At 49.7% G+C, this 14,390-nt stretch overlaps 1 protein-coding gene and 2 non-coding genes across 3 annotated transcripts in view; 1 reads left to right on the forward strand and 2 right to left on the reverse strand.

Moving 5' to 3' along the window:
- LOC113568166 (C-type lectin domain family 10 member A-like) overlaps positions 1-6,052 on the forward strand; it is a 10,706-nt gene extending 4,654 nt beyond the window's left edge. The window contains exons 5-9 of the mRNA XM_035521769.2: positions 17-88; positions 324-395; positions 2,686-2,837; positions 4,341-4,450; positions 4,811-6,052. Of these exons, the coding sequence (XP_035377662.2) occupies positions 17-88; positions 324-395; positions 2,686-2,837; positions 4,341-4,450; positions 4,811-4,970 (566 nt within the window). The 3' untranslated portion in view covers positions 4,971-6,052. The remainder of the gene's footprint in view (positions 1-16; positions 89-323; positions 396-2,685; positions 2,838-4,340; positions 4,451-4,810) is intronic.
- Positions 6,053-9,867: 3,815 nt separating this feature from the next.
- Positions 9,868-10,021, reverse strand: LOC145653040 (5.8S ribosomal RNA). Its single transcript, XR_014119281.1, has one exon. It is a non-coding gene; the product is annotated as a 5.8S ribosomal RNA (ribosomal RNA).
- Positions 10,022-10,895: 874 nt separating this feature from the next.
- LOC145653039 (18S ribosomal RNA) lies at positions 10,896-12,734 on the reverse strand. The gene has a single exon (XR_014119280.1). It is a non-coding gene; the product is annotated as an 18S ribosomal RNA (ribosomal RNA).
- Positions 12,735-14,390: the final 1,656 nt, after the last annotated feature.

Genomic DNA, 14,390 nt, shown 5'->3' on the forward strand with positions numbered 1-14,390 from the left:
CATCATTGTGTTTTAGGTCAGGAAGATCTTCAGAAATGTATGCTGATGTCAGTGAGCCTGAACATGCTGAAAGTAGAAATTCAAGACAGTAAGTGTCCTCTCTTTCTAACCCTAACCCTAGAGACTCCAGACAGTACGTCTTCCTCACATTATTTTCACTTTTCACACAATCTTTTGGTACACCAATAAGGTTTAAGAATGTAAACATATATTTGACATTTCTAATTAACTACCCTAAATATGTTAGCATAATGCTTTGACCAAAATATATCTGACATTTGTATGCATGTGTGTAAGTGTGTGTATTTTTATGTTTATATTAGTGTCTACTAATGTGATCAACTTACGGGAAGTTGCAGCTCAGCTCAAATGCAGTTTCAACAGACTCAACAACAGTAAGTGAAAGTATGTGCCTACTCCTAACTAACGTTACCTCTATTCCAATACCTTAACATCTAACCTAAACTGAAATTGTAGACCCAAACCTCTAATCCAAAGTGTTTTATACTCACACACACAATGCATATTAACCGTCTACACATCCAGGTTTTGGAGATGTAAAAAAAATTAAAGATAAGTTACGTCAGAACCTTTCTACCTTTATTTTGAAACTGCTCCCTAAAAATGTAACTGAAAAACAATAATAGTTTTAGGAGAAAAAAATTTAAAATAGAAATATACAATAATCTAGTTGCACAAGTGTGCACACCCCTAAACTAATACTTAGAGCTGCAAATTTTCAAAGTCAGTCAAATTTATTTAAATAGTGCTTTTTACAATTATTGTCACAGAGTAGTTTAACAGAAACCCTAAACCCTAATCTTGAACTTAAATGTATTCATTTTTACATGTGCTCTAATCAAACCTTAAACCTTTTATGACATCTGATAGATTACTCTACTTAATGAGGCTATTTTCAAGATCACACTGAATTTAGCTGACTTGCCCATATCACTCTTATACCTTGTACTGCAAATTTTAGCATTTGAACTCTAGTATAATGGGAAATCTTAAATCCACACCTAAATACAACCAAACTCACTACAAGTAGGCAATGCACAAAACACCTGCAGGAGGCTAAGATAAGTCCAAACACAATGGACCAAACTCATCTTATCCTATCTTAAACTTTCAATTCAGTGATGAAAGTCAGTCAGATTTATTTATATAACAATTTTTACAACACTCATTGTCACAAAGAGCTTTACAAATGTATGGGTCCAGATCCCTAATGAGCAGCCAAGGATGACAGTGGCAACGAAAAATTCCATAGGTGGGATTTAGAAAGAAACCTTGGAAAGACCAGGACTCAAGAAGAAACCCTTCCTTCATTGGGCAGCCCAGCTAGTACCACAAATATTGTCTAACTACTTTGTCACCGATGAGCAGAACTAGTCTAAATTGGCATCATCTCTGCAGCAACATGCAAATAAAACAAAAAGACGTTGCATGAGCAGCCCATATATGATACTCATGCCAGCGATTAGCATGTAGCTGTGGCAGGTTTATCTATAGAAGCATAACTAAAATGGAGGGCCTGATGGTGACCACAGTCCTGAGGGCCTGATGGTGACCACAGTCCTGAGGGCCTGATGATGACCACAGTCCTGAAGGCCTGAGGGTGACCACAGTCCTGAGGGCCTGATGGTGACCACAGTCCTGAGGGCCTGATGGTGACCACAGTCTTGAGGGCCTGATGGTGACCACAGTCCTGAGGGCCTGATGATGACCACAGTCCTGAAGGCCTGAGGGTGACCACAGTCCTGAGGGCCTGATGGTGACCACAGTCCTGAAGGCCTGAGGGTGACCACAGTCCTGAGGGCCTGAGGGTGACCACAGTCCTGAGGGCCTGATGGTGACCACAGTCCTGAGGGCCTGATGGTGACCACAGTCCTGAGGGCCTGATGATGACCACAGTCCTGAAGGCCTGAGGGTGACCACAGTCCTGAAGGCCTGAGGGTGACCACAGTCCTGAGGGCCTGATGGTGACCACAGTCCTGAGGGCCTGATGGTGACCACAGTCAGGGACCAGAGCACCCTAACCTTAAATCCTAAACCCTAAAGCATTAACCCTAAAGCCTAACCCTATCCCAGAACTTATTACAGCATCAAACATCATCCCCACTGAGAGTCTCTTATAACCAGAGCTGTTTATTTCACGTACTGAATCTGAGAGGTTCTCATAACCAGAGCTCTTTCAAGAGGCTGCTCAGCCGGTTTATTGCTGATGGGGAGAACCTGAAATAAGCGCTGCTCAGCCCTACAGATATTCTGCCAAGATGTCAGCCTTTCGCCCTGCTGAGGGCTCTACTGCCGGAGTTGGGGACTCCTTCTCTACGTTTGTTACATCCAGGGCTGCTAGACTAGATACTACAGACTGCTGTCCTGGCCTTCCTATTGCCTGGATGCACTCTTCCAAATATCAAATGTTCTCCATCAAGCTAATGATTAACTTACACTTCTCACAGATAAATTTATCAGTAATGACAGAGGATTAGCTAAACATGCCACACTCGACACAAATAAAAAACAAGTTGGGAGCCATGTTGAAATGAATATGCCAGCTGGTAAGATACTTCACTTACGTTAGTACCCATAAGATGTGTGTGTGTGTGTGTGTGTGTGTGTGTGTGTGTGTGTGTGTGTGTGTGTGTGTGTACATATGTGTTGTGTATGTGTGTGTAGGTACTCAGGATCAGTGTTGTCCACTGCAGTGGACACTCTACTCTTCCCACTGTTATTATTTCTCCGATTACGGCATGTCCTGGCACCAAGCTCAAGATGAGTGTGAGAGCATGAAGGGGCAGCTGCTGGTGCTGAACAGCAAAAAGGAGAAGGTCAGTGTTTATGAACGAGGCAAAACAACCAAACACTTATCAGCAGTGTTTATGAACGAGGCAAAACAACCAAACACTTATCAGCAGTGTTTATGAATGAGGCAAAACAACCAAACACTTATCAGCAGTGTTTATGAACGAGGCAAAACAACCAAACACTTATCAGCAGTGTTTATGAATGAGGCAAAACAACCAAACACTTATCAGCAGTGTTTATGAACGAGGCAAAACAACCAAACACTTATCAGCAGTGTTTATGAACGAAGCAAAAACAACCAAACACTTATCAGTAGTGTTTATGAATGAGGCAAAACAACCAAACACTTATCAGCAGTGTTTATGAACGAGGCAAAACAACCAAACACTTATCAGCAGTGTTTATGAACGAGGCAAAACAACCAAACACTTTTTAGCAGTGTTTATGAACGAGGCAAAACAACCAAACACTTATCAGCAGTGTTTATAAACGAGGCAAAACAACCAATGTTTTTTTAAAGCACATTTCTAATATAACCAAAATCCATAAGGGCAAGTATGTTTGAATTTTACTCAAGTATACTTACATTCATTTTAGTACAGTTAAGTAGACTTTAATTCTATATTTGTACAACTATTGCAAAATAGCTGTTCAATGCTAACATACTTTAAGTGTAGAAATTAATAGTGAGGCCTGGGAAGTACTCTAGGTGTGCTTAGATATATTAGAATAATTCAGTATGATCTTTTCCTACAGGAACAGGACTGCACAGAATGTTCTGTAGGGGTTTTTAAATCCAGGTGACAAACATAATTACTCTGGTCTACAAATTTATAAGAATATTAGTTCAGAAATGTACTTTGTATAGTGGGGTTCTTATGTAAAGCATTTTTCAACATTTTAAAATGAAAAAGTACTATTCAAATAAAAATAAACATTATTTTACCACGGCTTTTTTACAACGGGCGTAGTATGTTAGAGTGGCTGTTAGCTAGTTCTGTCCTGAATATTGTATAGCTTTTAACTAGGTGCAATACAGTTGTTTGGTTATAATTAACAATGTGATATCATATGTAATCTTGCTGCTTTTGGTTAGCAATTGCAAGCTGCAGAGAGGAGATTTGTTTGTGTTTACAAAAATGAATGCAACAGGGCTACATCCAGTTCCCAGCACTGAAACAGACCACCACTTTGTCATATATATTACTGTTTCTGTGCAAACCAATCTCATAATCCTAGTTCACATTAATAATCTTGCCATAAATATACCAAAAATAATGTGCATATGTGTATGTACATGTGTGCAAGATATTAGGATTAGCCGTAACAATTTGCACTATTAATCGCTGCGTGTGTGTGTATGTGTGTGTATGTGTGTATGTGTGTGTGTGCGTGTGCGCGTGTGCGTGTGTGTGTGCGTGTGCGCGTGGGCGTGTGCGTGTGTGTGTGTGTGCGCGTGGGCGTGTGTGCGTGTGTGTGTGTGTGTGTGTGTGTGCGCGTGTGTGTGTGTGTGCGCGTGTGTGTAGGAGTTTGTGATCAGCCATACTACTCCTCACTACTACTGGCTGGGTCTGACTGATGAGAGGACAGGACAGTGGGAGTGGCTAGATGGAACACCCTATGTGATGGTCAAAAGGTGAGTGTGTGTGTGTGTGTGTGTGTGTGTGTGTGTGTGTGTGTATATGTATATTAAACTGTGTGTGTGTGTGTGTACACATATTTAACTCTGTGTATGAGAGAGATATGGAGAAACAGATACATAGAATAAGAAATGTAAGTGTGGGTACTAGATTGTTTTCATCAGCTGAAAACTGATGTGTGCATGCGCGCGTGTGTGTGTGTGTGTGTGCGTGTGTATATATTAAACTGTGTGTGTGTGTGCGTGCGCGCGCGTGTGTGTGTGTGTGTGCGTGTGTATATATTAAACTGTGTGTGTGTGTGTGTGTGTGTGTGTGTGTGTGTGTGTGTGTGTGTGTGTGTGTGTGTGTGTGAGCAGTGAATGGATGCCCGGCCAGCCTGATAACTGGGAGGCTCATGGTTTGGGTGGAGGGGAAGACTGTGCTCACTTCCACAGAGACGGCAGATACAACGATGACCACTGCTCTCGTGACTATCGTTTTGTCTGCAAATCCCACGCAATCACATCTGATCAGTGAACACTTACACTTATCTCATAACACATAATGCACATAATAAGACACAAATGAAACGTTCAAAAATGAACACAGTTATTATCTCATAACACTTGCCTGCACATAATAACACACAAATTAAACGTTCAAAAATGAACAGTTATTATCTCATAACACATTCCTGCACATAATAACACACAAATTACTTTTAAAAAGTAAAGATATCTCTACCATGCAAAGATAAACACGAGTCTCTTTTTACAAATCTGAGTCAAAGCTCAAATCTCTGTGATACAAGTGAAATCTGGGTCAAGTCTCGAGTCTCTGTAGTACAGGCCAATCTGAGTCATGTCTCGAGTCTCTGTAGTACAGGCCAATCTGAGTCAAGTCTCGAGTCTCTGTAGTACAGGCCAATCTGAGTCAAGTCTCAGATTTCTGTGGTATGAGTCAAGTTTAAGTCAACTCTCAAGTCCCCATTAGAAGTTTTGTTTAATCTCATTGTTTACAGTTCATAGTCTTATTTATTTATGAAGTTGCTGACATGCATTCTCAATTGCAAAGTCATGGAACAGTGCCTGAAACCTAATGTTAAATATATGTTGGTCTGCAAACTAGCATTAGCTATCAAAATATAACAAAATATGGCAGTAGGACAATGGCACATGTAACTATAAAACTAGAAACTGCTTAAAATTATATGAAGTTTACTAGAAAAAGTATTTATTAGATATTGATCTAGCTAGCTAGCTGGTTAGCATACTTTTTAAACTACAGGCAATCCAGGTAGCTAGCATACTTGCTGTCCATACCAACATTTTCATGTGTTTTAAGATGTCTTACAAAGTTCAGTGTCATTTTGCTAGTGTCCTTTATTTTAACGTTGTGTGTAGCACTGGGATTATGTCCATCTAACTCAGAGTTTGTACCTGAAGATGCTGATTAAAGGTTCATCGTGTCCTATGAGATGCTGATTAAAGGTTCAACGTGTTATGAGATGCTGATTAAAGGTTCATCGTGTCCTATGAGATGCTGATTAAAGGTTCACCATGTCTTATGAAATGCTGATTAAAGGTCCACCGTGTCCTATGAGATGCTGATTAAAGGTTCACCGTGTCCTATGAGATGCTGATTAAAGGTTCACCGTGTGTTATGAGATGCTGATTAAAGGTTCACCGTGTGTTATGAGATGCTGATTAAAGATTCACCGTGTCCTATGCTGTACCTGGTGTGAGAGCTGAGAGATGGAAAAAAAAAACTAAACATGTCCATTTCAGAACTGACAGACAAGATGCTCGCTTAAAATCAGACAGAAAATACGTTTTTTAAAAACAATTTGTTAGATTCTTGTTTTTCCCCTACACTTTCACAAGTGTTAAGTCACAAGTTGAGTCACAAGTCAGTTAACCAAAAGTCCAAGTCAAGTCGTGAGTCTTTCAACATGACAGTAGTGCAACTCGGTCACCATCTGCTACCATCTCAAAACACACACACACACACACCAGTAATAACACATAACTGAAATTAACAATGAACACACTCACTCATCATCTCATAACACATCCAGTCCATATAGTGTGTCCGTGGTGACTGGTTTCCAATATGTTTTTTTCCCCCGTAAGCTCGTCCTCCACCGCACAGGCTGTTACACCAGGTGGGAAAGTGGACGGGTTTGGGCTGAAGCTGGCAAAGAAGCTAAAGCGGTTAGCCACAGCAATGCGTGCAGGTGTCAGGTGGCTCTCACCACTTAACCCAGTCCAACGTAAACTAGCGGTCTGGGACCAGAGTCAGTTAAACTAGCTAGGCTAGCTAATGCTAAATAACTTCTGCTACCTCTAGACAATTCGCCTCAATTTACCATAATTTTGTGTGGGTAGCTCTGCTAGTATTTTAGTTAGCTATGTCGGTCACATGATGGGTTATTTTGTCAAAAACTTGTTAAAATGTACTAAGTTAGTTACAAAACTAGAGACAGCGAGTGATCATAATCTAGCTAGTTAGCTAGTTCATATTAATTTCGTATCTTTTATTTCTAAAACCAGAAGGGCAGTATCTGAATGTGAGCAAGTGTCTAGTTAGTAATCTAGTGATTTCTAATCTAGTAATCTGGTCAAGGCCTCGAAGTGTGTAAATAGCATCCACGGTGTTGCTCACTAAGTGGAGCTTCTGGCTAGTAGAACTGGGCAAACGCTACCTCAACTCTGGAGGTAGGTGTGGGTGTGCGTGAGTGCGTACATGTGTGCACAGAGGTGCTGCTTGACACCAGGCAAGGCCGGCAACTGCTGAGGGCCCCAGGCCAGTGGGGGGTGCCCGAGGACTGACACACTTTAAACTACAGTAATGGCAAAGAGTCCTGAATTCTCTTGGGTGGCCCCGTGAATTTTTGCCTGCAGCCCCAACAGACTCTAGAATCGCCACTCTGCGTGCATGTCTGTGTGTGTATGTGTGTGTGTGTGTGTGTGTGTGTGTGTGCACGTGCACGCATGTGTGATCATCGTGTACAAGCATCATAATTATGAGTGTTATAACTGTGGTGCTACAGTGTAATACAATGTGAAATAAATGAATTGTGAAATCCTTTGGTTATCAATAGGGATTGTGGTGGTTTATGAGTGTGTGTGTGGGTTGGTTTACGTGTGTGTGTGTGTGTGTGTGTGTATGTAGGGTTAATTTGGGTTTGTGATGGTTTATGACTGTGTGTGTGTGTGTGTGTGTTTAGGGTTCATTTGGGTTTGTGATGGTTTATGAATGTGTGTGTGTGTGTAGGGTTCATTTGTGTTTGTGATCGTTTGAGTGTGTGTGTGTGTGTGTGTGTGTGTAGGGTTCATTTGGGTTTGTGATGGTTTGAGTGTGTGTGTGTGTGTGTATGTAGGGTTCATTTGGGTTTGTGATGGTTTCAGTGTGTGTGTGTGTGCGTGTGTAGGGTTCATTTGGGTTTGTGATGGTTTGAGTGTGTGTGTGTGTGTATGTAGGGTTCATTTGGGTTTGTGATGGTTTCAGTGTGTGTGTAGGGTTCATTTGGGTTTGTGATGGTTTATGAGTGTGTTTATGAGTGTGTGTGTGTGTGTATATTAGAGGGACAATATACCCAGGTCGGACGACCGATTTGCACGTCAGGACCGCTGCGGGCCTCCACCAGAGTTTCCTCTGGCTTCGCCCTGCCCAGGCATAGTTCACCATCTTTCGGGTACCATCGCATGCGCTCTAGCTCCACCTCCCCGACGGAGCGGGAGAGACGGGCCGGTGGTGCGCCCCCCGCCGTAGCGGGGCGGATCCCACCTGGGCCGGCGGGCGCCGGCCTTCACCTTCATTGCGCCGTAGGGTGTCTCATCCAGCCCTTTGACTCGCGCATGCGTTAGACTCCTTGGTCCGTGTTTCAAGACGGGTCGGGTGGGTAGCCGGCATCGCCGCCGACCCCGAGCGCCCTTTGGTACGAGGGCCGGTCCCCGCCCTGGCGGCGCGGCGCGGTCAGGCGACGGACTGAGGACAGTCCGGCCCGGTCGACAGCCGCGTCGGGAGCGGAGGGGCCCCGTCCTCGGCCCCCGCAGGGGGAGGAAGGCGCGGAGGTACTCGCCCGCGGCCCCGGGTGGCAAGCGGCGAAGTCGGGGCGGGAGGGCGCTGTAAAGCTCGAGGCCGGAGCTCACGAGCCACCTTCGCCCCCTGACCCTTCCAAGCCGAACCGGAGCCGGTCGCGGCGCACCGCCTCGGAGGAAGTGCGCCCGACGGCGGCCGAGACCCGCGCCGCGCGGCGGCCCCGCCGCCCCCGACGCGACCCCCCGAAGGGGGAACGCCGGGGGTTTGGAAGCGGAGCACACTCGCGCGACAGGGACGGCCTCACCGCCGGGTTGAATCCCCCGGGCAGACTGTGCGGACCCCACCCGTTTACCTCTTAACGGTTTCACGCCCTGTTGAACTCTCTCTTCAAAGTTCTTTTCAACTTTCCCTTACGGTACTTGTTCGCTATCGGTCTCGTGCCGGTATTTAGCCTTAGATGGAGTTTACCACCCACTTTGGGCTGCATTCCCAAGCAACCCGACTCCGAGAAGACCGCTACCCTGGCGGGGCTGGGGCCATTTACCGGCCTCACACCGTCCACGGGCTGAGCCTCCATCAGAAGGACTCAGGCCCCCGGCCCGCGCCAGGAAGAAAACAGACTTCCATACGCCACAATTCCCCTCGCCCGCACCCGGACGGGGGATTCAGCGCTGGGCTCTTCCCTCTTCGCTCGCCGCTACTGAGGGAATCCTTGTTAGTTTCTTTTCCTCCGCTTAGTAATATGCTTAAATTCAGCGGGTTGTCTCGTCTGATCTGAGGTCGCTCCCGAGTTCGCTCTGGAGGTTTGCCCAGAAGCGTGAACACCGCCGGGTTAGGGGACAAGTCCCTTTTCACCCGGGCTAACGAGGACACAGGTCGGGACGTCACGGACGTGCCACGGACAGGTCGGCCCGTAAGGAAAACGCCAGAGGCAGAGCCACCCGAACCCCGACCCCCCATCCCCCACCGGGGGAGGGGGAACGCATGTAACAACAACCTCCCTCCGCTCGCGCACGTAACGGAACAGAACAGACACCTTTCCGTGATCCGCCTGCGCAGGGGGTGAGAAAAGAAGCGAAAACGTGGGCAGCCAAAGCGGAGAGAACCCACCGGCAGCCACGCTCGCTTCTTTCTCGGGCGCAGGGGACCACGTTCCTGGCCAGGCCAGGAGCGGAGCCGAAACGAACCGAAACGAACCGAAGCGGGGGAGGAGAAGCTTGTGCACGGAGAACGGGCACTCAACCGCAGCGAACCCACCGACCGGATCTCACCGAGACAGCGACCGGGAACCGTCTGCTTTTAGGAAGACGGAGGCCAGGGGGCACCCCCCCACCTACGAACCTCCAACCGCGGTCCCGCCTGAGAAGGCAGGTCCGACAGATAGGAATAGCGACCCTCAGACAGGCGTAGCCCCGGGATGGACCCGGGGCCGCAATGTGCGTTCGAAATGTCGATGATCAATGTGTCCTGCAATTCACATTAGTTCTCGCAGCTGGCTGCGTTCTTCATCGACGCACGAGCCAAGTGATCCACCGCTAAGAGTTGTACTCTTTTATTTCAGGCTCAGTTTAGGTCTTTCACCACGACTACAAAGACAGGTTTAAAAGGTTTCACCAACCGGTCAGGCGCCCCCGTCTGCGAGTGTTGAAACGGGCGCGGGGTTGCGCTTTGCCCACACGCCCCACATGGCAGACGAGTCAGTCTTTGAACCGCGGCCCTCCGCGCCCGCCCCGTCCGACCCCTCGAAAGGGGTGGAACTCACGTAGCGTGGGCCAAGCCCTAGGTACCTGCCGGGGGTCCCCCTGAGACTCCTTTCTGAGAGAGAGAAGCAGGGGAACCAGCTGCGCCACCCACCACCACCACCACCACGCCCCAGGACGCCGGTGGGCGGACGAACACAGGAAGGGCCATGGCCTGCCCCACGAGGAGCAGCGCTCGTAACCCCCCCCGGAAAGTCCGCTCGTCAGCGAGCAAGGGGACGGGGATGAATGACAAGGACAACAAAATAGGAAAACCCCTCGCGGTGGACGGAGGCAGCGGCCGTGCGAGCGAGAGGGAGGGTGCGGGACGGACCCGTACGACCCGCTCGACTCGCAGGCGCTTCTCCTGCCGGCAAGGTGAGGGGAAACCGGCCTTCGCCCGACGAGCGGGGACGCCGAGTTTTTTGAACGACGCGTCTCTCGTGCTGGAACCCAGAGAATACCGGGGCCTGCGGGGGGGGTGCTGAAGGACGACGCGGAGGACGAGGAAGGGGTGGGAGGGACTAGGCTCCTCCTTTATGCCTTCTGTCCAGCCTGACCTGCAAGCGACCACGTGTAACAGCAACCCCGAAGACCCTTTCGACCCTGGGCCCCGACGCGGGGGGACGGCGAAGTCGAGGGGGTTGGGAGAGGAGGCACGCCGGACAGCGTTACCCGTTAATGATCCTTTCGCAGGTTCACCTACGAAAACCTTGTTACGACTTTTACTTCCTCTAGATAGTCAAGTTTGATCGACTTCTCGGCGCTCCGCCAAGGCCCGCGAGGAGCCCCGGCGGGGCCGATCCGAGGACCTCACTAAACCATCCGATCGGTAGTAGCGACGGGCGGTGTGTACAAAGGGCAGGGACTTAATCAACGCGAGCTTATGACCCGCGCTTACTGGGAATTCCTCGTTCATGGGGAATAATTGCAATCCCCAGTCCCCATCACGAATGGGGTTCAGCGGATTACCCGCACCTCTCGGTGTAGGGTAGGCACACGCTGATCCAACCATTGTGGCGCGCGTGCAGCCCCGGACATCTAAGGGCATCACAGACCTGTTATTGCTCCATCTCGCGTGGCTGAACGCCACTTGTCCCTCTAAGAAGTTTGACGCCGACCGCGGAGGGCCGCGTAACTATTTAGCATGCCGGAGTCTCGTTCGTTATCGGAATTAACCAGACAAATCGCTCCACCAACTAAGAACGGCCATGCACCACCACCCACAGAATCGAGAAAGAGCTATCAATCTGTCAATCCTTTCCGTGTCCGGGCCGGGTGAGGTTTCCCGTGTTGAGTCAAATTAAGCCGCAGGCTCCACTCCTGGTGGTGCCCTTCCGTCAATTCCTTTAAGTTTCAGCTTTGCAACCATACTCCCCCCGGAACCCACAGACTCGTGGTTTCCCTCACGCTGCCCGGCGGGTCATGGGAATAACGCCGCCGGATCGCGGGTCGGCATAGTTTACGGTCGGAACTACGACGGTATCTGATCGTCTTCGAACCTCCAACTTTCGTTCTTGATTAATGAAAACATTCTTGGCAAATGCTTTCGCTTTCGTCCGTCTTGCGCCGGTCCAAGAATTTCACCTCTAGCGGCGCAATACGAATGCCCCCGGCCGTCCCTCTTAATCATGGCCCTGGTTCAGGAAACCCACAAAATAGAACCGGAGTCCTATTCCATTATTCCTAGCTCAGGTATTCAGGCGAGAAGCGGGCCCGCTTTGAACACTCTAATTTTTTCAAAGTAAACGCTCCGAGCCCCGTCCGGACACCCAGCCAAGGGCATCAGGGGGGCACCAGGAGACAGGGTCTGAGACAGGCGGTGGCACGCCTCGCGGCAGACCGCCAGCCCACTCCCGACATCCAACTACGAGCTTTTTAACTGCAGCAACTTTAATATACGCTATTGGAGCTGGAATTACCGCGGCTGCTGGCACCAGACTTGCCCTCCAATGGGTCCTCACCCATGGGTTTAGGATACGCTCATTCCGATTACAGGGCCTCGAAAGAGACCTGTATCGTTATTTTTCGTCACTACCTCCCCGTGTCGGGAATGGGTAATTTGCGCGCCTGCTGCCTTCCTTGGATGTGGTAGCCGTTTCTCAGGCTCCCTCTCCGGAATCGAACCCTGATTCCCCGTTACCCGTGGTCACCATGGTAGCCGACTATGGTACCATCGAAAGTTGATAGGGCAGACATTCGAATGAGACGTCGCCGCCGCGGAGGGCGCGCGATCGGCCCGAGGTTATCTAGAGTCACCAAAGCGGCCGGGGGGCCCGAGCCCCCCGGATGGGTTTTGGGTCTGATAAATGCACGCATCCCCCGAAGGGTCAGCGCTCGTTTGCATGTATTAGCTCTAGAATTACCACAGTTATCCGAGTAACGTGTGGAGCGATCAAAGGAACCATAACTGATTTAATGAGCCATTCGCAGTTTCACTGTACCGGCCGTGTGCACTTAGACCTGCATGGCTTAATCTTTGAGACAAGCATATGTTACTGGCAGGATCAACCAGGTAGTTTGCACCGTGGTCTGGGATGAACCACGAGCGACATCCGCCTCCCCTTCCGGGGGCTAGGAAGCAGCGGGTTGTAAGTGCGTGCGCCATCAGGTCCAGACGCCATACAGGGCTACCCAGGACAGCTTCCGCGGCCAGTGTAAACGTGCTCGCGCACCGCCCTCTGGCCTTCGGACGCCGACCTCTCACCTTGATGCAAAGCTGTCCCATCCGGTCATGCCCGCACCGTACCCCGTCCACCTCCTCCGGAGGTGCGGACGGCCGACTCCAGGTGCTTTCGGCGTTCCCTCTCTTCACGCCGTTTTGATTTTCATGGGCCGCTGGTGGGGGGACAAGGGAAAGACCTCGTCGAATTCCCTCCCCCCTAGCCTCGCTCAACCTACGTTTCGTGATGTAACCAAGAAGAGTGATTCATGGGCCCAGGTAGGTTTGAAGAGGAGGCCAACAAAGCAGGGCACTCCCTTCCTCCCAAACCACAGACACCAGTATAGGACAACTGAGTAGACAGACTGGCCGTCTGAGTCTCCCCCAGAGAGTTCTGGGATGGGTTACAAATAACCCCCACCCCCCCTCAGAGGCTTGACCCGCTAGAACCAGGGAGGATCTGTCAAAACCGCTCTCCACATCAGAAGTTCTGGATCAGCCGGGGCTGGTCGGCAGACGTCCACCTAAGGCCGTGGCCTAACCCCGTGTGGGGGATAGCGCTCGCACCCGTACACGTGGACACCCGCTCGTCAAATGGCTGGCTCCTCACTTACCGTAGGGGGAATGGTTTGCCTACCCCTGGTGGGTCTGGTACTCCACTCTACCAAACAAGGAAGCAACACACCAATAGACCCCTGCAACACCGGGCAGCGTTGGGCAGTGTCACTACACTCCTCCTTGCTCTTCACGTTCCTTCCGTGGTGATTTTTTTTTTTCCGTGGCCATTGCCGTGCATGGCTTCCCCATCGCTTTGCATGCTCTCCATTGCCTCGTGCTGCTTCACCATTGGTCTCACCTGGAGACCGAAGCCGCTCTCCCAGTAACCCGATGGTACCTGGCCAGAAAACCCCGTGCCCGATTTCATCTAGGACAAGGGCCAAACCACAGACCGTGCCCGTCCAGGGTCAACCCCTGGTCGGACAGGCCTGGTGGGTCGATACCATGGATGTGGCAGGCCGACGAGAATCCACTGGTACATTTACAAACACGCCCACCCTGGTGGCATGGCTGTACGACCCATCGTCGAAGCACGCTGCGGCGGACTGAGCCATTGGATCCAGTTACCTGGGCGTACACTCAGCCCAACAGACGCACTCGGGTCGGGGAGAGCAAAGCAGACTGTGTGCCTGGATGTGCCCACTTCCATAGGGGAATCGGCATGATGGTTCACTTAACCCGAGGAGGGCTCCCCTCGCGGGATAAGCACCCCCTCGGGGGATGGGGGGGGCATCCAGAGCACACCACTTTCCGGTAGGGGACAGGCGTTTGATCATGTGTCCGAGGGAGAGCTCCCCTTGCCGGCCGAACACCCCTCGGACTCCCCTTGGGCTTCCACAGAAAGCCACTGGATGAATTTAGTGCTTGGACCCCATTGATTCTCTTTGCTCTCCCATATACCCGACGGGACCTATTTGCAAAACCCCGTGCCAACCAGACCTCCAGGAAGGGGGC

The sequence above is a fragment of the Electrophorus electricus genome, chromosome 21 (genome assembly GCF_041902795.1).
Source record: "Electrophorus electricus isolate QZ-2024a chromosome 21, ASM4190279v1, whole genome shotgun sequence".
Classification (NCBI taxonomy): Eukaryota; Metazoa; Chordata; class Actinopteri; order Gymnotiformes; family Gymnotidae; genus Electrophorus; species Electrophorus electricus.